This window comes from Perca fluviatilis, chromosome 23, assembly GCF_010015445.1.
Source record: "Perca fluviatilis chromosome 23, GENO_Pfluv_1.0, whole genome shotgun sequence".
Taxonomy (NCBI): Eukaryota; Metazoa; Chordata; class Actinopteri; order Perciformes; family Percidae; genus Perca; species Perca fluviatilis.
The window spans coordinates 7,475,158-7,497,582 of NC_053134.1; the positions used below are offsets into that span (position 1 = coordinate 7,475,158).

Consider the following 22,425-nt stretch of genomic DNA (forward strand, 5'->3'; position numbering starts at 1 on the left):
TTGATACTTAATCAGGAATCAACTACACTACTAACAAAGCCCAGGTGGAGCTGATGAGTCATTCGTTTTTCAGGTATTTGGTTATAAACCAAAGTACTGGACAAATTGTGCGCATTTGTGTGTGTACCTGTGTTAGGTGAAGGGCGACCGGATGAGTCTGATGGCTGGTCCAGAGACGTACAAGACACGGACCGAGGAGCGATGGCCTCCAGTTCATCAAACACATGAGAACGACTGCAGCTGAGCTCTGAGTAGCGTGATGCTGCTGAGCCACAGCGTCCTGCAGACAGCACAGAGTGGGTGTATTGTATTATGATGATAAACACAACGATAATGAGGATTAGATGTAACTTTAATGATACATGTGGGCACATTGTATTGTTTCATTAGGAAATAATAGGAAAAAGCAAAGAGGTGTATGAATAATAATAAAACCACCGGGAGAACTAAATGAGCATACTGCAACAGGGGCAATTCAGGAAAGTCATATTATCTTCATTTAGAATGATTCAATCTTTTATTTTCTTACCCAAGATAAACTGATTTACTTGTTTCAAGGTAAGTGATCTTTTTTTTTCTTTTTTTTTTAAGTTAGCAAAATATTCAATCTATTTTTAATCTAGATCTGACAATAAACAAGGATGAACATTATATTTTAGTAACATTCCAAACATGTTTTAAAAGAATAGTTTGGGGAAATGCACTTGGCTTTCTTCCTGAAAGTTGAGAGAAGATCAGAAGATTGATATCACTCTCAGATATCAGTGGTATCAATCCTCCCATCTTAGTAGGCGGAAAGCGAAAAATGTTTTCCCAAAATGAAAGACTATATAGAGAAAACTACATGCAACAATAATTGTTTTGCTTATCCCATTGGCAGATTTCTGTGTGCGATACTAGCAGATTCTATGGATTACATAAAATTCGACTTGCTAATGGAATAATTTCTTTTGCAGTACGCTTAAAGCAAAAACACAATAATCTCATAATTTCATCACTATATATATTTTTTAAATAATGCATAAAATTGCAATTTATCAATGTATTAAGTTTGTGGGATTGATAACTGATAAAGTGTAAATTAGTAAACAATACCAGCCAACAGCTAAAAGCAGCAACAGCGAAAGCTCCTGTAGGACATTTTTCTGGTGCAGCTATCAGACTATAAATCTCGGCTGGATGTTGTTGTGGGTTTAGTTAAAGGCTGTCCCTTCCAGGTTTTACACTCTCACAAGTGGACAGCTCCCAACACAAGCCCAGGACCTCCATGAGTGAAGCCCCTCTAGCGAGGTATTAAAGTGATGGTACATGTAAGTAAGTACACCAGAAGTTTATGAACACTTGCCTTCTCTCTTCTGCTCTCTGTTGCTGCTGCTACCTGCAGTAAGCCGAGTGCTTAGGGCCGTCTACAAATTACAACACCGAAAAGAGATGCAACAAAAATATTTATTATTATTATTTAACTTTTTTTTTTTAAGTAAGTGCTGTAGTATAACTAGCAGGAGACAAGTTATAACTGAGGTAAGTTTGGAGACATTACCTTATTTAATCATTAAATTAATAAATATTTTTGTTGCAGCAAGAAGAGAGCAGAAGAGAGCAGGCAAGTGTTCATAAACTTCTGGTGTACTTACAAACTTTCCAATCCATCATTTTATGAGTACATAACCTATTTGTACTAGTGTGGAAGTTTGGTATCATTTCGGGCATTATTAGTGGGGTCATTTACGAGATACATCACTGGATCCATTAGCCCCTGCGCTAAGCTATTCAGCTGATAACGCTACGCTAACTCTCCCAATGTTCGACCCAGGTGAAAAAAGCTTCTGGGGGGGTGTTTGGCTCGAGGTCATGGTGCAAAAGACCCTAGGGTGAAATTACTCCGAACCATCACTTTAAGGTCTGAGCACAGTGTTACAGTCAGACCTCTGGGCAAAAGTAGTCTCATCTCTCCTTCAATAAACACAGGGCAAAAAAAGCTCTAATTACCAAAGACCTCACTCAAATGAATGGTAAAAACTGTCAAGCTAATCACTAATTACTTATCTCCTCTCAAACCATCAAAACAAAAACAGTTTCAGTCTCTGCCTAGGTTTAGAAATCAGAGGATTAGCGAGAGAAACTGTTGTACCGGGAGGTGTTTTTTGTCATCGTTCTGAAAGAGGCTTGTCAAGGCTTTTCTCACATTAGAAATGCAGAACAGCTTGGCCTGGACAAAAGGATAATATATACAGAGGCTCTTAAAGGAAAAGGCAAACTCAGCTCCTTCGTGTCTGCCCACATGGACAAGTTTAAATGTACACATGAAGCAACCCTCACACTGTCAAGAATGTGAACAACGACACGCACACACCACTGCACTATTGTGCACTTGAGCGGCTCGGCGCCCTACTCACAGAGACAATGGAGGGACTTGACTTGACACTTCAAAGCATATTGCTGCTGTCAACTCAGCTGTCATTCTCAGCAGACGAGGGGCTGTACTGAGTCAGGGTGAGTTTTTCGGGGAGGTTAAAGGTGACTGTGGGAGGTCAGTGAGTTTGATATGAGAGGCAGACAAGGCCTTCTCTGTGTGCCTGTGGCCCTCTTTTCCTGGTCACAGTGCCAGGCTAAAAGGCCCCGAGTGGAGAGGCCAGGCCAGGCCAGGACATTACCCCGTTTCATTGTCAAGGACAGTTACACTGTGGAGATGTTGCTCAAAACAGGTCAGCCCGGGGTCACACTATGGATTGTAGGGGATCTGAAAAAAACATGCTGGGGGGAAAAAAGGACTGAGTGAGATGAGGAGACTCCCATCAGCCATATGCAATATGTATACCACACTGTTAAAATATTACCTGATTTGCTGCTGCAGAAACAGCCTCAGTAGTAGTAGATGAGTCTACTACTACGACTCATTTTACTTCTTTTAACACAAATATCAAAACTTCTTGAAAGATTGTTTCTGCAGATTTATTTTTGGTTTGGCGTCATTGGGCAAAAATTCCATAATACCCTTTCAGTATATTGTAATACAAGTGATCCGAGAGCCTGATTCAATGGTGGAAAATCCTTGAAAAAGTTGCTATTCCAGCACTGGCAACAACTCCACACTGCAGAGCAACCCAAAAAAGGAAGACGGACTTCTAAAAAAATAGACTCTAAAAGAGTCTGACAATAAATGCAATAAAACAATGAATATCGGCGAAGCATTTCAGAGATGGAAAGAAAATATTACTAATAGTTAAGCCTTCTAAGGTCAGAAAGTGGACAGCTGCAGGAGGAGGGCTCTATTTTCGAAATTCTGGCAATTGTTTCCTTTTCTTTTAAAAGGTGGCAGCAAAGAAATCTTATCATTTTATGACTTCAACGTGTAAGTGATCGGGGACAAAATCCACAGTACTCATTCTGTGCAAAAATGACCTCTGATTTAGTTTGCAATGCTGTTGTGTGTCTGAACTTGGCCTTAAATTAACCCCTCAGTTAGCCAAACTTATTTGGAAGAGAAACTGGAGGCAAGCTGAGCATCACAGTTGTAAAGGCTCTGACACACCAACCTGACGGCCGACTGTCGGCAGAAAAGGCAGCCGGACTGACTGCCTCCCCGAGTTGGTCAAAAGTGCCTCGGAACACACCAAAGCGACGGCGACTTGAGCGTACGTTCTGCGCGTGTGCGAGACATAATACGTCTCCATAACAGCAGGCGACACTAATCTGTATTGTCGCCCAAAAAATGAAAACCGGCAGCTGATTGGACGAACGCGTCACGTGGGTCTGGCTTCTCCCGAATTTCAAAACCGACCATAATGGCGGCTCGTTCGGAATACAATCTCATATTTTACTGAAAACATGCAGTTGCTGAATCTGTCTTCATTTCAGATCGACAAAGGTCAGTTTAAAAGATTTTCGTCAGATTTTGAGAGTCGTTCGTCACGCTCATCCCACTCATTTCCGGGTCATTTCCGAATTCAACAAGTCAAATTGGCCCAAATGAAGGCCGACGGCTCCTCCAACTGACGACTGCACGGAACACATCGAACAGACTAGAGTCACTGACCTTGCCAGACTGTCCGACAGCCGATAATCGCGTTGATGTGTCAGCGCCTATAGACCAACTGTAGATCAATTTGGTCTTCCTGTACTTATTGTAGTGGTGAACACATTTCTGTGCAATGCAGGATTACTACCAACACTTCAGGTGTTCTCACTTTTGGTTTAACCTCCAAAGAAAGTGATTTAGATGCTCTGGCTAAACTGTTGGCTTGTTTACAACCTGTAGAATGGTTGTTGTGTTACTTTCCCAATCGGACGCCACTGAAGCAATGTCTGCATTCCCAAATTACTTTGGTGAAAACAATTTCATACAATTAGAAATGATGGCCAAAACTATGGAAATAGAACAAATTTGTAATAAACCAGAATTATCCTTTAAGCTTTACGTGCTGCCGCAGTGAGCTTGAATTGTCTCCATCTGCAGTAAAATAAATGAACCAGTGAGACTCGCTCTGTGTCTGCCATGAAGAGAACAGCGTGCTCCGATACAGCATGGGCCCCCCTGCAGTACAGCACCACACAGAGAACAGTAATGTCTCTGATAGAAAAGAGAAAATCCCTACACAATTTCCACATTGTTTGCTTTCTTTCATAAAGTTCCAGGAGGAGTCAGATGTCAGTGGCCCCGTCCTTTATTCCCATTGGGAACGGTAAATTAGCGTCTGTAGGAAAGCTGCGGAGGTATTCTATTGTGGCGGCCTTACTCAGTGTTCTGCCGTCAGCGAGCGGTGGTCAGTGTGGATTTATGACCATCGGTTACACATCTCCCTCTCAGACCCAAGAGAATAGCGAAGGCACGGGGGAGCTGAGGCTGAGATACACAGCACACAAGGTAGTCACCCCGACTTCTATTGTTGGGGCCTCATGCCTTTGAAAAGGGAATCAAACGGTACCAGCTTTTCATCAAAAGCCCTCCTTTCTATTGCTGATTTAGAGGGGGGAAAATAGCTTTCTGCGTTATTTATTATGGGGTGGGAGGTGGGAAAAACAGGCTGACAGCAATGCTTTCACAATGTGTTGATAAGGGCAGGAGCATCACAACGTCTCACTATGGAAGCAGGCTTTGAATTCTCTGTCTGGCCCAGTCTCTTTGTCTAAGGCTGGATGTCCAGCCATGTTCAGGACAATCAGGCCCCTAAAAAAATGAGCAGGAGCATAGCGCCGGGCAGGAAGGAGGCTGTGAACGAGCCACATGTGGCCGTCAGAGTTCATTTCTCACCTCTGACAGGTGAGATAGGAGGCAGGACAGGCCAGCGATGAGACTCAAGCCGAGTCACTGATGGAGAAGGGGTCAGCTTTGGTCCTGACCCTGAGCTAGGAGTGGTCATCTGTGGACTCGGGCAGGAAGACCAAGTAGCGGAGGGGAAAGCCAGGGTAGTGAGGCCATGATCAGAGTCCAATGATGGGTGGAGATCAGGATCTATAGATCCATCTTGGTGGAGATTCTCTGTTGTTTTTGTGCTTTCACGCCTGCTCAACGGTTTATCTGACTTAGGAAGGACAATTGACTTTGGACGAGGTGAGAGGGGTTTGGTTTGGCCAAATAGCGGTTCGTAGAGTGGAGGGGTGATCGTAGCATTCGTGGATGATTGGCGAGGGTTGGATCCAGCTGGAGGGTAAGAAGCAAAAGGTGACTTCATCACTGGACAAGGCTGGAGCGGCGAGAAACTACTGATGCCTTCTGGGTCAGAGTCCCTCATTTCTGCTGCAAAACCACAGAGAAAAATTAGAAGCTAGCTTCATTTAACACAATAATTAGTTGTAAAAGTACACACAAAGGAGGCTACAGCTAATGCTAATTCAACTGTCACAGTAGAAGTTTTACCCCCAGACAGGACACTGCTCCTGCCACTGGCGAGGTCAGTGCTGCGGCTGAACAGACTGGACGGTGGGCGACTTAAATCTGAAAGAGACCCGTGTGAGATCGTGGAGTCTGGTGGCGGTGAGCGTTCTGGTCCAGCAGGCCCAAGATGCATCTTCCAGTCCGACTTTGTGATGGATACCACAGCAGGTTGTTTTACTCTCTCTCTCTCCTGACCTTCATCTTTTTCCCCTGGAGCAAGATTAGGGTAGGAGAGAGATGCTGGCACAGTGCTCGGCTTGCTTTGTTGTCTCTCACAGTCAGGCTGAGGGGTGTTTTGGTAGGGAGGTGTTGGATTAATGGTGGATGATGGTGGAGCAGCAGGGAGTGGAATACAGGGAACAACAGCAGCAGAGTGCCTTCCTGCGATCTGCAAACCATTTCTTCTTCTGTCTGGATTGAGATAGAAGTAACCTTAAAGAAAGACAAAAACAAAACACTACCTTAAAGATATTTAGTTTTTCATTAATTGAGTGCTTCTCTGAAACGGACTTTAAATATTGGTTTGAATTTAGTTCAAGAACTGACTTTGGTGTTAGACCGAGAGCCTTATAAAACAAAAACTGTTTTTAAATGGTCAACATGCTGTAGGTAATTTTTTTTAAACTGCCAAAGTCTGCTCGTGACATTCTCGTTCCCACTTTGCTCAGAAACGTTTGTTTCCCTGCTGGGCGGGTCGGCCTGCTAACAAAGGCAGCGAGAAATCGCCTGGCTGGAGCAGCTGCCCGTTTCCAAACTCAATATCCACAACAGTAATCAGACCTAAGGGCAGGGGAGCTTGTATACAGAATATCACGTCAGTTACAGGTGTCTTAAAACATATTTTTTGGCAAGAAGTGCTTTAGAAATATCTGTGACATTGGGCTGAGTTCTTTTTTATTTGCATTGGAGGGTAAAACATTTTGGGGGAAGGTTGTGATCATTTGGACTACTTTTTGCACCAGTTGGGTGGTAAAAATACCATATGCCAATGAATCAGCCCCATCACACCTCCAATTAATATCACTGAGATTAATAGAGCTGGAAAAACTCGCCATCATTGGATTCCTAATATTCACTCAGAGCTGCAGCATTATTTCTTTATTGATGAAACTCTTAATTAATTTCCAGTTCATTGATTAATTATTTAGTCTATAAAATGTCAGAAAATACTGAAAAATAGCCATCACAATTCTCCAGTGCTCAAGGAGACATATGTAATGTCCTGTTTTGTCCAAGCAGCAGTTAAAACCCATATTATATTATGATATTCAGTTCACAAAGATATAAAACCAACTAAAAGGATTGTTTTGCATTTGAGATGCTGGAATTAGCGGTTTTGTTTAATAAATTAAACTATTACTTGATTGTTTAGGCACTACAGATGCACAGCCCAACCCATTTCTAAAGCACTTGTCGCACTGTTTTATACTTACTTCTCTTTTTCTACAACACTCATTATCTCCCCTTCTCCAACTCCTCTTCTTCTGAACATTTCCTTTCATCTCTGAGATTCTGAACTCCATCCAGCGCCACCCATTTCCCTTTCGCCTCCTCCATTCTTCCCCCTTTGCCTTTTCACACCCCTTCCTTTCTCTCTCCTCTTATTTTTTTGTTGAACACTGAGAGGGTATGTATGTGTGTGTGTGTGTGTGTGTGTGTGTGTGTGTGTGTGTGTGTGTGTGTGTGTGTGTGTGTGTGTGTGTGTGAGATGGGGAGGTGGAGGGTGTCAGACAATCTGGTCTTGTTTCCTGGGGGGGGTCTGCCACCGAGAGGAGTCAGCACAGGGGGATAAAGAGAGCGCATTGGAGAGCACATTTCTGCACTGCCTCCTCTTACAATGCCCTGCCATTCCCATCTGTTACACACAGTGTGTGTGTGTGTGTGTGTGTGTGTGTGTGTGTGTGTGTGTGTGTGCTGATGTGCATATGAATGACGTGTCAGAGTGCAAAGCCACGGCCTAGGGCACAGCACGTTTCTTCAGGCAGCAAGGTTAAGGACGATTGTGAGGGAGCCGACCACCATATGGTAGAATAATTAGTATTAGACCCCGGTGCTGAGAAATGCCCCCCTCCTCCGCTATACACACACACCCCAGCATGGTGAAAGCAGTGCCATGCTGTGGAGCTGAGGTGTGTGCTGGGAAAAATGCCTTCACATCAGAGGCCGGCTCTGAAAGGAGCGGCAGGTCTGCCGGCCCCGGGCCTTTCACTCCCACCAGAAGACCACCAGGAGGGCGGCGCTGTGGGCACTTCCTTGCCAGAGAGGAGATTTGCACTTAACCAAACACAACCACAGAGAGATTAAGAGCTAACGACGAGCTTGGTGGCCTCTACCTCCACTGCTCCAGGAGAGGAAGAAAAGGCGAGAAAAATTGTTAATGAGCAGAGCTGTGGAGTCAACGGAACCAGTGCCCTCCTCCTGTTGAGGCTGTGATGGTGTGAAAGCCCCAGGTGTTTTGTTGATAAGCCTCACCCTCTGACGTTTGTGTCTTTGGGGCAGTGAGAGTGTACGTTTTCGGTGTCTTCCCCTGAGATGGAGGCTGTGGCCTGGACTTGGAGCTCAGGAAACAAGGAGGTCTGAGGTCCTCAGGACGAACTTTCATGTGAGACAAGAACCGTGGACACAATAAGGGACGATGATTTGGACGATCATGGGCCTGGGAGAGTAGATAAAGAGAGAAACTCTGTTGTTGAAGTTCGACAGATACACTTTTTTTCAATTAGTTTTCATATCAAATGCCCTTAATCCTTTTAAATTAAATTAAATGTATGGAATAAAATAAAAGAAATAATATTATATATTTATATTATAATACATTATAATATAATTACAACATTTTAATCCATATTGGATTTAATTTGCCTCTAATTTTACCTGGCAGATTAAAAAAACTAATATGTTCCCCCATCGAATGCTCTTTAATAAACAAACAAGCAATTTCATTGCATTTTAGTATGATTAATATAAGAAGCAATTCAATAAATATTTCCCTTTAAATGACTGTTAAGTGTTGTTTTTACAATGCACACTCTTGTTGTCTCCCATTAAACCGTTTAACACTCAGTGGTAATTGATTTGCTCTGATCAGGTTTTGATCTATGAAAACATCTCCTATATGTCAATCAATATACCAAACATATTCACTCTGAAAAACATTGGTGTCCCATGCTACTTCAAAATAAAAGCCTGAATGAGAAAGCCTGTGCTGTTTACAAAGAATTCAAATGATGCATGGTACCACCACTGCCCCCTTGTGTTGTTAAAACAGATCACACCTCTCTTCCTCAGCACACAAAGTAACTCCAGTTTTCTATTCTTACACCCACAACCTCCTTTCTCCTTAAAAGAAAGTAAGCAGAAAAGTATCTATTATCAAGCGTGATAAAACTCTTTAGAGTACAGGGTCGGGACACAAGAGATAAAAGCAGACAGGACGGTCAATATTGGAAATGTAGAGGGACGGATGGCTGCCGGCAGCACGCCAAACAGGGAAAGCCTTCCCAGCGTATAGCCTCAATGCCAGTGACTCACTCATTTAGTCCCTCTCTGGCCTTTAGAGAGCAAACAGTTGTAATAAATAGACCTACAGACGCAGGGCTTTATTTGAATTGGATTTAGGCTTCATCTTAAAACAAAGTTCAGCTCCTCACCCATTTAACACAATACAAACAACCATAAAATGCACAGATACAGCTGTCCTGAATACAACGATGAACCAGAAGACCTTCAGACAGAGAAAGGGGGGAGGAAGGTGGGGTCACTGTCTGTGACTCACACAGGGAGGATCAGCTTTTAAATCCCTGCACCATATCCCCTGATTCCCTTTTCTCAGATCTGGAGGCTTTAAAGATTTGCATTCTTGTGATGTAAAGAGGGAGAAGTGAGGTAAAAACAGCAGAACAAGAGCCGCTGATGGGGACCCTTCCTCCTCCTCGCTCCTCTTCCTCCCCTACGGCCTCCTCATTACCTGTCACTCAGGCCCATCAAAAGGCTGAGGAGGCCTTTGTGAGGCTAAACTCAGCTGGTGTTATCAAACTCATGACCTTCTGCAGAACAGGTCCGGGCACGAATGTTTAACGTCTGTGTCATTACAACCCACGCAAAAGCTCTTATAATTCATCCACACACGCAAACACAATCATACACAATCATACAAAGCTGTGTGTCCTGTTTCTTATTACACATGGTCACACTGATGAGTTTTCCGTGAGACTCCACCCCTAAAGAGCAGTTTACACTTGACATTTTCACACATTTCTCAAAATTAGTGATTGCATTCCAGTGTTACTGCACTCTAACCATATTTCTGGTCCATTATTGTTTGTATCTTTTTGTGTTTTATTTTATTCTTTAAATCTAATTTTATTGTAATTTAATTTATCCTTTTCATGCTTTGTGCCATTTTAATTCCTTTCTTGCTTTTTGTCAAGCACTTTGAATTGCCTCTATGTTTAAAAATTGCTTATCTTTACACATCTGGATCAATAAGTAGCACTGCATGCGCGATAATTCAATATAATTGATTATTTTGCACACCATATAGCAAGTCATATCTTATATCATAAAATGCATTCATACCAGAAATACATTCTTTTTATAAAGGATAAGTCAAGATTATTACAACTTGGATCTTTGAGATTTAAAGTTGTACAACTATATGACATGGCAAACTCCAAAAAACTGTTGTCGGACTTCTCGAATCTCTTGCTCTGAGCGATATTGCTCCTGATAGAAATGATGGCCAATACTATAAAAATAAGACCCCAGTTGTAATTAACCAGAATTATCATAAAACAGTGATATTACGTTCAATCATATTAGTTCTATTTAGCCTGTGCGCTTCTTTAAATGATCAAAGAAACTTAACAGTGATGATGTCCAATTTTCTTGACGTTCATGCTTTACAAACTCAAAGTAATAGAAATACCAACCTGGCCAAAAATAACTACAGCATATCTTTTAAGCAACTGAGTACCTAAATGTGAAATTGAATTACGACTAAAAACTTAAAATTCAAATACCACTGAATTTATTGCATTCCTGTCTTTACTCTTTATTAGTCAATTTGAAGTTATTATTATTTCCACCTCTCTCAAGACAATGACTACCGAATACTAAAGATTAATCAAATGTTCAAAGTTGTAATTGTTTGTTGACACTTCAGCTTCAATCTAATATGAACAGACACTCGAGTACAAATAGTTCATTACCATTCAAATGAAAATATACAGTAACTTTGCAGCACTGCTCAGTACTGGAAAATGGACAAACGTTACTGTAACGGAAAGCATCCATCACAGACAGTAGGAAATAGTGTAGTTTATGTACACACCCATAACACTTGTGTGGGCTCCTTAGGGGCCCATGTAGGCCCCCAGGAAACAGGCTGACCTCCTGGCGTCAGTCAACCCACACGCTGTCCTCACACAGCCAGAACTGGCTAATGTCATTACGGGCCTGTTTGTGGTCAACAGCTCCCTGATTGAGATGTACAAGTAGCACTGCTCGATGAATGTAGGAAGTCTATTAGTTAGTCAGAGTCCCAGATGGCCTACAGAGGACAGACTTGCGTGTGCTCCTTCACCCCCCCCTCACCTCTAAACACACACACACACACACACACACACACACACACACACACACGCTTAATTACACTGCCTCCGAGTGAACCCTCTGACAGGCGGACGACTACGAGCAAAGACAGAAGTGTGTCTATGTCCCAGTGTCTGCAGGAACAGAGAATTCTTCACAGAGCTGATGCACAAGAAAGCCAGGCTTTGGCCCTAACAAGGTTAAACCCCTGAAAAAGAGTGACTTTTTAAATCATGGAGATTTGTGTTTCTGTGGGGTGTAATTAGCTTTGCTGCGGGGGATGAGGGAGGGTGGATGAAGGGTCGGGATGCTGGCGATGGGGCCGGCAAGAGGCAAAGCGGGGGACGACGACAGTGGGGCGCATTGTGGAGTCCAGCGGATTCAGGGGAGTAAATCTGATTATGAGCTCGTGTCAGAAGCCAGGCTCAGATACAGCTTAGCATTCAGAGCAACTTTCTACTTTCGATGGTTAGACAATGACCCCCCCTTTGCAGGCCCACGCAGCCCCAGAGGGCCTGGCAACTCTTCCCCTGAAACCTCCACATCCTGAAACAACACAGCACAGGATGACAGGACTCCAATACAACATTACATACAGTGGTGAAAGAAGTATTTAGACATTTTACTTAAAGGGGAACTGCACAGATTTTACACATCAAAGTCTGTTTACAGGTGTTGGGGAGTACTACTGCATATGTGATATTGCATAAGCGTATTGTGGCATCAGTGGGAGCCAGCTATGCAAGTGATGTCACTTGAGTTAGCATCAGCTGGGTCTGAAGGTTTTTTACTTTTAAATTTGTGGGTGTGGAGTTAGAAAGAAGTGAGTTTGCCAGACCTCTGCTTGAGGTTGGCAGTACGAGTGAGCTTGTTCTAGATCTAGAATAACACACCTGAAGCGCAGACTAAATTGTCGATCATCATGATTGCATTGTGTGTAATGTAGGCACTAGGTTTTGAGAAGAAATGCATAAAAAATCTCTGGTATCTCTGGTTCTGTTGTATCGATTTTGAATTTTCTTTTTAAAAAACTGTCCATCATGAGTCTGTCAATGTTACAGACGTAGTGCAATACTCTTTTAAAAAGGACCATACTGGTGGTGTTGCATTGTCAACCTGTGTTAGGAAGTCTGGTTAATGCCATGTCGGCTGTATATCATCAAGGGTTTTCACGACTTAACTGAAGCTGTAAAACCCTGGCTGAACTCCTTGTGCAAAAAACATATATGTTAAGTTTTAAATTGGAGCTCTGCCGCTCTGTTGCCTTGTTTGGGCACCTGTGCATTCTGTCCTGGACTGTCCCATTGCAGCTCGTGTCCCGGGTGACAGTAGAGGAGCTTTGACGCCTTTATAAAGCAGGCTGCTGGGTCAACAGCCTCTTGTCGACTGTCCGTCTGTTTAGACAGGGACACGCTTGCTGTAAACGCTGTGTCGCTGTATGACGGGAGCCGTTTTACCATCACAATGCCCTCGTAATTTATTAGATATAGCAGCAGGAGAGGTGGAGGATGGCAGAGGGTGATGCCAGGCCTGATGAACTTACTGAATGCAGAAGTGCTGAAGGCAGTTGAGGACGTAAATGAGGCTGTAAGGACCAGCAAGCGTCTTTGTCTGCCAACCTTACTTGTTTGTTTAACCAGAGGCCAAGACAGGAAGCAAGCCCACACAACTCAGATGTTGCCATGGCAACCCCACTGTTAATTGTGACACATCCACTCCCAGACTCTTTTCAGCAAAGGGGAGAGAGGTGGGGACTTTTGAGTGTTGAGGAGAGAAAGAAGAAGAGGGGTGTGTGTTTCTTTTTACATGTTCGAGGAAAGGCAAGAATATTGGGATTTGGTTTAATTTTTGAAAAGCTTTACAGAATTTGAACTTTAAAAGTTTCAGCATCCCATCAGTGAATATAAATGTAATAACGTATTAATCGTTTGTGTCATTTATCAAAAGAAAAAAAAAGCCAAACTTTTGCTGGTTTCTTTCTGTTTTACTGTTGTAAATTGAATATCTTTACAAGTCATGTAAAGTAAAACACTTGTCTTGTGAATTATGCTTTAAAAACTAACCTTTAGACTTGTTACTGACATCATCTAAAGAAAAAAGTCATATAATATAAAACCTAATGTAAAAAGCAATGTTCTGTTCACCATATCAGCATGATGTACACAATGGCATGCCAGTAAACTAAGGGGTTATTTTCCTAACTTTTTAACGTGCATGAGTATTCTGGCTTGAGCCTCAGGGTCTTTATGCAGGTCGCTGTCCAGGAAAACATCCGCCTTTGCTCATTCATTTCTCCCATTTAGTTGTGCAGAACTACTTGGTTTCTAATGTCATGTCAAACCATTCCCTCTTTATTTCTGTCACAGTACAGCTCTGTGACTATTGACAACAGTAGTAATATATTCTCATTTTTTCTCCATTACTGACACTGTTAAATTTGTTAAGTTTTAATCTGCTGATTTCCAGCAGCACAACTTCAAGCTCTGCATTTTGAAGTGTTTCTTTTAAACTTCTTTTAACATTTTTGAGAATAAAACTTGTTCACAAACAGGGAAGAACAGGTGTCATTTATGCAAATGATCAAGTCTCACAACTTGATGAACGCACATCTACACATGAAAAGGTGACATTCATCAGGATAAGTGAACAATAAGTTGGTGCAGTTACTAGGATTTGCTGAATCCAGCTTGGAACACTAAAAAGGCCTACTTGCTAATAAGTTCTAATAGTATTTGGGCACTCACAGTGTAGTGGCAGAGTCCTCTATCCCACAAGATGGCTTTGCTGACAAAAGACACATAAATGGGACTCTGCAAGGAAAGAAGAGAGAAATTAGACAAATAAATAAAAAACGTATTGATAACAGAAAGATGGCACACAGGTACATATAAAAAAAACAAAAAAAACATTGATCAGATTAAGATTGATTGACTGATTAATCAAAAGAGTTCAGAAATGAACTGCTTTCAGTATAATCTCCTGCTCCGTGGGCCCCTGGGATGAGAACAATGACTGAAGCCTGGCAAAACAAATATAAAGCGGTACATTGAGAGGGCTCTCCAGAGACATTTAAACCCCCCACCAGTGCATTAATAACCCCTCTGTCTTGCTTGTTGAGCTGCTTTGAAACTCTTCCGGTGGTTTGAGCTACTATAGCAGAAGACTCAATGATGGAGTCTGCTCTCCCACGCAACCACTCTCCAACATCTGCTCAGTTTACAATATGTCTGTTCCTCATCTTTTTCACCTCTCTTCTTTTCTTTAACATGTAGCTGCCTCATGACAGTATGGTGGTTTTATGTGAAGGGTCTATCAGTTTGACCATTGGATCAGGGGGCACTGTGTTAACTCATTAATCACTGGCGACACATCACGCAGCAGTGTGGCTCATCCATCTCTCTTTGCAGCTCCTGGCAGCTCGCAGAAGCACCGAGTCAGCTCGAGAGTAGGTCCACTCCAGGGAGCAAGAGAGCAGATCCTCCCAGGACTCACCATTCATTCATGGGCTGTAACCCCAGACCAGAGTGGGTGACAGGGGGCAGGAGGGGTTTGCAGGGTAGGAGGACAATGGAGCTTGATGTGTGTATACATGTGTGTTTCCCTTTCCTTTGGAGTGCACTGTTGTGGAGCTCTCTGCCAGCTTGTGCCAGACTCTCAAACCCATTCAGTGGCACCCTGAGAGGCTAGAGGGCAGCGTCATGTCTGTCTTTAGACCGTACCTGTTGTATTTAACAAAGCACATCACATGTGATTATGCACATTATGCCAGAAATACCTCGCAATCTCTCCATCCTTAATAGAAGCCTTAATTGCAGCCGAATAATGAACAACAACCAATTTCCCAATGAATCATGGGTGCTTGCTGCCCAATGACCTTGTTGTTACTAATTATACACTGAATGTGAAATCAAGTACATTTTGAGACAGTGAAAGATGAAGTGGCTGGGGGTTGGGTCGGCCTGTGACAATAATGTGAACTGAAACAGAAAATAGGCAAAGGAAAGAGGCCAAAATTCTAATGAATAAGAAAATTTATGAATTTTACATGTTTGTGTGAGTAAAAGAAAATGCTTAATCAATGTTTCTTTTTAATTATTTATTTCTATTTAAAGTATTATGTTTTCACTATTAAGACTGTTTACTAAACCACTTTGGATTTATCCATACATTAAAGCTGTGCTAACATAAGCTACATTGTAAGGCTGCAACTGATTATTTTTCATTACTGATTACTGATTATTTTCTGGTTTAATCGATTAATGATTTGATTTATAAAATGTCATAAAATAGTAAAAAGAGCTTAGAAAGAGTCCCGCACACTGACCATTACACAAGCAAAAGTGCGGGACTCTTTCTAAGTTCCTGATCTGCTACCTTTGGTCACATCCTACGCACATGCCCAACAAAAGAGGTGTGCAAAAAAGCTTTCCTACGTTGCATAAAATAGTAAAAAAAAATACAAAATAAGACATCATGTTCTGCCATTTTGCATGAACTACTTTAACAATTAATTGATTATCAAAATAGTTGGTGATTATTTTTCTGTTGATCAACTAATCAGTTAGTAGATGAGTCAAATAATGGCTGCAGCTCTACTGCATTGTTTTAAAAAAAAAATTAACATCTGCAATTCCATGACAACTGGCAAACATAATCTGCTGATGACGATCATGTTATACAATCAAAAGTTCCAGCACAGCTACTAAATGGAACATAATCTCAACAACTACGGTATGATTAATATACAAATTTGATGACAATAAAGAATAGAATTACGTGCAATCAAAATAGCATGCATTTGTCAAACTATGCCACAACCAAAGCTTGTGTTTTATTAAGTCAAACTGAAATGCATTACTCAATGGCCTCTTTCTGCCTTTGATGTCATCGTTTGACCCATCACCACAAATACAAACACATAATCCCATATAGGGTTTGTCTAAAGTGATCGCTGTCCCTCTTTTCCTTGTTTAATTAAGATGATGAGATTAGGGAGATTCCTAGCAGATGGGATTTCCAGTGTGCATGTGTCTACTGCTTGTATCTCCCCCTTTTCCACACAAACTCCACCTCAAGGTACTTCCTGTCAGATCCATTGAATGCTAAAGCGGCGTGGGCTGGCAGGACTCAAGAAGACAGGAAGTGCTGTGGTGCAGGTCTGAGCCAGCAGGGGGAAATGTGATCAAACATGGTCGGTCTTATCAATAATGAGTAAGTGGAACGGGCTAGATCAAATTACCAATTTAGAGCTAATCACCAAAGTGGTGACTGGTCTTTGCTTTATCCCCTCTCCCACTCTGCTTTCTGCTCTCTCTGGTGATTCCTGGCGCCATCTGTCTGTCTTTCTCAGGGGAGCCCTTCCTTCTCTCCTGAGCACTACACTAGATGTTTATTAATTCTGTTTCACCTGATTACACCCTGTCTGTGAGTCAGGGCTCATTAATAGGCATTTAATCAACGTTTAATTAAGGGAGTAAGCATTGAACAGAGGGCCACAAATCAGAGCTGCATCCTGGTGAGGTCAGCACCAAGAACACACTAACACACATGTATGCGGAAATAAACAAGCTGCCATTACTTACATGTAAACTTGCGTATAACTGTCATTTATGTCAAGGATTTTGCTTTAAAGCGCCTAAATGTTGAAATAGAGTCACTAAATTCCATTAAAAAAAGGTTATAATATTTACTTTTCAAAGTGAAGTCCAGTTTTAAGTTACTAGTTTTGTGCTTTTATGAACTTTGAAAAAAAATGTAGACCAAAATCCACAAGCCTCTACCCCATGACATCAAATTTCTTAAACCTGCAATAGCCAATACTGATTAGCAGAAACAGACCACAACATCGTCACCTTTTAAGTTGATATGATGAACTTGTTTGCAAACAACTGCTTATTTATCCAGCAGTTGCAGAGTGACATCATCATAAATCTTTTGTCTGCCCACTTGGGGAATGTTAAGTCTTTATTCACTCTCTTTTAGCTCTATTTTTGGTCTCTACCAACTCCTGGGGGAAATATCTGTCTCTTTGCTGCTGAATGCTCCACTATGTTCATCAGCTAGTGGCTGACTAGTGGCTAACTGTTCACACAGTGTAAATTAACACTATGATACCGGTTAGAGTGAACCAAGACAGTTCTTGAACTGTTAAGTTTTCACTTATAACATGTTTCTTTACTTTCTCACATTTTATGATAGAAATCATAAGCTAACAAGTAATTCCTGCTGAGTTTAATTAGTTACTCCACACAGCTCTTTCACATCCAGACTGTGGAGGTCAGACAGAAGCACTATGTTAAAGTTGTTTCCCCCAAATACTGCCATAACCAATTTCATACTATACTTCCACATTTACACAGACTGCCAACCATGATAACCCAAACATCTCTGCTTTCACTCTCAGTGTAATTGTGTTCAGTTCAACTCTGCCACTGTAGTAATGGTAGCGGCGCTTGAGATCACAACACATAAATCAGCTGCCGGATTTGTCGATAAACCTTAAAACTTACTTTGAGACAAAAGAGCTACACACTTTCTAAATCCGAGACAAAAACTTTAAAAAGCACACCACAGGAACTCGACAATGCAGTGCAACACAACTGACGAGGAGATCCAGTTCAGAAAACAATCAAACAAACGGCCAAGCTATCAATGGCAAACAAAAGGCGAGCGTGACCACCTCAGCATGGCTTTGGCCAGGTTCGAAGCAGAGACAGAAGAGGAGAGCACCCAGATTGAGAGAGAGAATGCCCGGGGTCAGTTATAATGAGCCGTGAATGTGAGCATCCGACCAATCCTGTTTAATGGGGTTCATCCCTGGAAAGGTTTCTATCCTGCCTCACACCGGTGTTTGTGTGTGTTCATGTTGGGGTTCGGGTCAGGGGGCTGCAAGGACTCTGTGACCCTGAAATGAGCTTTGGGAGTCAGTGGGGACCCCCGCTGGCAGGACAGAGCTCCTTTTATGCTTTAATCTGCAAGCAGGGGGGATCAATATGGCAACTATTGGTGCTGGGATTGTGTGCAGGAGTAAGCAGTCCAGCCATTTTAGATGTCTCACAGGGGGTTGGCGCACCCTGACAAAAGCACAGCCCCGCTGCCACTACCGGTCACAATGACCTGTGGGACAGTGGCACACCAGCAGCTAACCTACTTAACATTCATTAGTGTCAGAGAGGTGGACAGATGCTCCGGGTCTTATGGATCTTCTCTCTCATGTTCTCAACATGGGGCTCATTCAGCAGCGTTTGACGTGTCTTTCATTTGGGGGAAAAGCTGGGTGGGCATGGATGGACTCACCCTGTCAGCGTGGTGTGCAGAGCAGGAGCCATCAGGCAGCCAGGTGCTCATGCTGACGTGATGCCTGGGCCGAGCCAGAAGCCTCCAGGGAAGCTTGAAATCCTGATTTCTGGAAAGTCTGTTTTTCCAGTGTGGCTCTTGAGCTCCTCTTCTCTCGACAGCAGACATGCTCTAGTCTTTCAGTTTACTCGTTGTCTTGGTAAAATATTTAACATTTCATCACTGAAGTCCTGAAGTAACAAGAAAACACTGCTATTTCGGCAGAACAACAGTCCAAATAATATACCTTCACACTTTGTAGCAGCCTGATTGAAGAATAGAGGAACTGAGCAATGACTCTCTGTGGGAGGCTAAAAAATGCACTCTATTTGAATAGCTTATGGCTGTTAATAATTACCATCCTGATAAACTGGTGCAACTCTCTCATGCATATCGTTTCCTTGGCAAGCAAAAAAGCACATAAGACAATATTCCCTTCTGAGTTTGCTACAAATGTGTGTTCCCTCTACATGCAACACACAAACGAGGCACACAATAAACCAAAGCTTTCAATTAAGAAGTGAACAGCACTGGAGCCCCAAACAGTGACAGAGGCCAGAACAGAAATCAGGAGCAGCTGGACAGAGAGAGGGCTTTTCAGCCCAACTCCAGACACAACATGGATCAGGTTCTGGGCTGCTATACAGCAGCATAAATCTCCTGGCCTTAATTACATTACAGGGCATATAGTGGCAAGCTCTGTGGAAACAATGGACCCTATCAATTCCACAAATCAGAGCTCAGTGGAGTGTGTATGTGCTTCTGTGGGTGTGCATGTTCTAAAAAGCCCTCTATCTGTATCTCCGATCAAAGCTTATTATCTAGAGTGTGACTTAAGTTTGAGGCTCTTCATCACAAGATTTTTAGTGCAGGACAAACCGAGTAAAAGTAAATGTGCTCTTGGTGTAATATTAACAAGGGTCGTGGACAAGCTGGGTGTAGTCAGTGTTTTCCATGGTGACCAGACCAAACACTTACAGCGGAGACACCAGCAGCCACCCCTCACAACCCACTTCAGCTACAATAAGTCTTTTAAACTTGTTCTAGTTTTGAAAGACATTTGTTCCCTGCAGAAGCTGAAAAAAGACAAATCTGCTTTGTTAATTTTTTCTAAAACTGACAAATAAAAAAGAAACATGAAAATACTCTAACCATAATAATACAACTTGTGACTTGTACTAAAGCTTCTTGGGACCATCTGAGATCAACCTCTCCTTTACATCTCCCTTCCTAAAGCACGCTCTCTCTGAGGTCTCCCTCTGTTCGGCCCTACAGGGGTTCTGCAGTGCTTTTTGGGTAATCCAGATGCCACAATGCCAGTTGCTAAGACACAGCCAGAAAATGCATTGTGTGAGGGGAAGTAAGGTTGGACATCGCAGTAGTTTTTTGTGGCACGGATGTGAATGGGGTTTTTTTTTCTATGAGGAGAACGCTAAGTTAGTCAGTACATCCCTGTTTTAAGCTTGTGTATATTTTAAAGATATTTTAATCGTTTTTGTTGCATTCAATAATCAATACAATACAAACTGGTAGTGTTATATATTTCTATTATGTGGGCTGCTCAACTTACTATATTCTTAATCTTGTAATCTGCACCTGTTTTCTCTTAAATTCAGTTATCATCTTACTGAAAGACAATTAGCCACTTGGCTAACTCTGGAACATTTACAATGATGTTGATCAATGTGCATTTTCCCTGTGGAGATAAAAATTTAATAAATAAAAGCTCATAAGATTGAAATTTAAACGTGGGATGTCTTACTTTCTGGTCACCAGGTGGGCAGCAGAAACAAGCTGTAAATACAAAACTTGTTGGCAGACAGTTGCTTATTCAAACAGCAGATACAGAAAAACATCAGAATTAATTTGGAGATGTGTGTGTGTGTGTGTGTGTGTGTGTGTCCACTTGATGAATGCAAGTTCAATATTCTCTTTCTTTAAACTCCGTTTTTGTCTCTACCAACTTCTGAGCGAAATATCTCTTTAGCTGCTAAATTCTCCACTATTTTGACCAGTTAGTCTCTAACTGTGTCTGTCTGTTGCTGAGCAGGTAGTGTACAATGGGTAATTAGGCCTAGAGCTTTTTCCGCTGAAAACAGCTTCCTACTGCATCTGAAAATGACACTATGAGAGCAGCGAGAGTGAATCAAAACAGTAAAGTTGCAGACTGGAAAACCAAAACAATCAGTTTTAAAATGCTAGAATTGCAGTAATTTATTATACCTGCTTTAATTGTCTGTATCTCTCTGTTAGACTTTAAAAAAAATCATTTGAGCACCACTTTTTTGGTAACTGAACACAATCTGGCTGAGGGAAAACAGTTGAATTGATTTACAGTATATGTCCCTGTTAACACTAAACAAAAGTATTGTGCTTTAAAGATGAAAACCTAATTCTTTTTTAATCTTTTCTCTCAATTAGACTAAAAAATAGTCGAAAAAAACGTACACACACACACAAATAAACACATACATCAGCACAAAAAAGCTGACAAAGCCTCTCACAAAACACATAAAAACACAATTACAAGGGCTTTCATGCTGTTCTAAGGAAAGTGGCCCAGCCCACTGCGTGCTGCCCTTTGTCGACTGCGAGACCCAGAATCAAAGAGCGTTGACCTGCGCCAGCTCTGCCCGGCAAGCCTGCGGGGAGTCCTGCTCTGACTCCAAACCCTGGTTGCCATGCCATGCTGGGATCACCCCCACCCCCACCACCACCCCTCGACTCCCTCCTGTCACCCCCCGGTCTGCTCCGTTATTTCCTCATCTCATCAATCTGTCAGCTAAGCTCTTTGACACGCAGCACAATATGGTCCCAGTATTTCTCAGTTCATTCCCCCTCTTTTCAATATGGTTCCAGCATTTCAAGATTAGTCAGCACACCCACGAGGTCTGCTCCCCTGGTGCCTTTGGGACGGGGGGGGCTGCAGCAAATATTAGCTTGAAGCAAAGAGATGGCACCTTTCAGGCCTAAACAGCAGACGGAGATATAATGTATTTTAAATCTATCTTTCTATTTATTGGAAGCAAGATCATGTACATCACATTTCATTATATCATCCCGACTCAAAGTATCAGATTTTTGCATCTGTGTATTAAAATCCCTATTTTACAACAAACACCTATTTTCTTAATCAGCTTCTTACTGTGAGCAACTAGGTCCTAAAAAACACAATGTTCTGCCAAAGTTAGGACAGTTACTACCATTATTCAGGATTCAGCATCATTTAGATCAAAATCACTGGTTGAAGGCTTAAGTTGCCAGCACTGTCAATCAAATCTGATCAAACCACACCTACGCAGTCCGGATTAATGACATTTTCGAGAGGTCAACTCTTAATAAAAAATACATTAAGATTTATTTTCCCCTGGACTTCAACCTTGATTGTTGCTTATTTAAAAAGATAGAGAGAATAATATAAGATTTGAAACCAAATATTCATGGGCTTTTAGTACATTTTATAACTAGACACTGGGAGAGCCAGACCTCCGCCAAGGCAATGCCCTATCTCGCAATGTTAATTAAAGTGAAAAGTTATTTGTGTATCTGCCCCATGATTCAGAGGCCAGTGGTTTTCGTAACCCTGCTGACAAACGGACAATAAACCGAACCAAAAACATACA

The 22,425-nt window shown here is 42.1% G+C and overlaps 1 protein-coding gene across 4 annotated transcripts in view; it reads right to left on the reverse strand.

Moving 5' to 3' along the window:
- The window catches only part of LOC120553151 (mediator of DNA damage checkpoint protein 1), a 72,143-nt gene extending 52,993 nt beyond the window's left edge, over window positions 1–19,150 (reverse strand). For 2 of the 4 annotated variants that reach the window (XR_005638119.1, XM_039791250.1), the window contains exons 1-6: window positions 18,764–19,150; window positions 14,212–14,277; window positions 8,348–8,531; window positions 5,858–6,307; window positions 5,252–5,737; window positions 128–280 (exon numbers count right to left, since the gene is read on the reverse strand). Coding sequence is in view for 1 of the 4 variants with exons in the window: in XM_039791250.1 (XP_039647184.1) it covers window positions 128–280; window positions 5,252–5,737; window positions 5,858–6,307; window positions 8,348–8,531; window positions 14,212–14,277; window positions 18,764–18,931 (1,507 nt within the window). In the remaining 3 variants the exon portion in view is untranslated. The remainder of the gene's footprint in view (window positions 1–127; window positions 281–5,251; window positions 5,738–5,857; window positions 6,308–8,347; window positions 8,532–14,211; window positions 14,278–18,763) is intronic. The other 2 variants (XR_005638120.1, XR_005638121.1) reach the window with 2 other exon arrangements.
- Window positions 19,151–22,425: the final 3,275 nt, after the last annotated feature.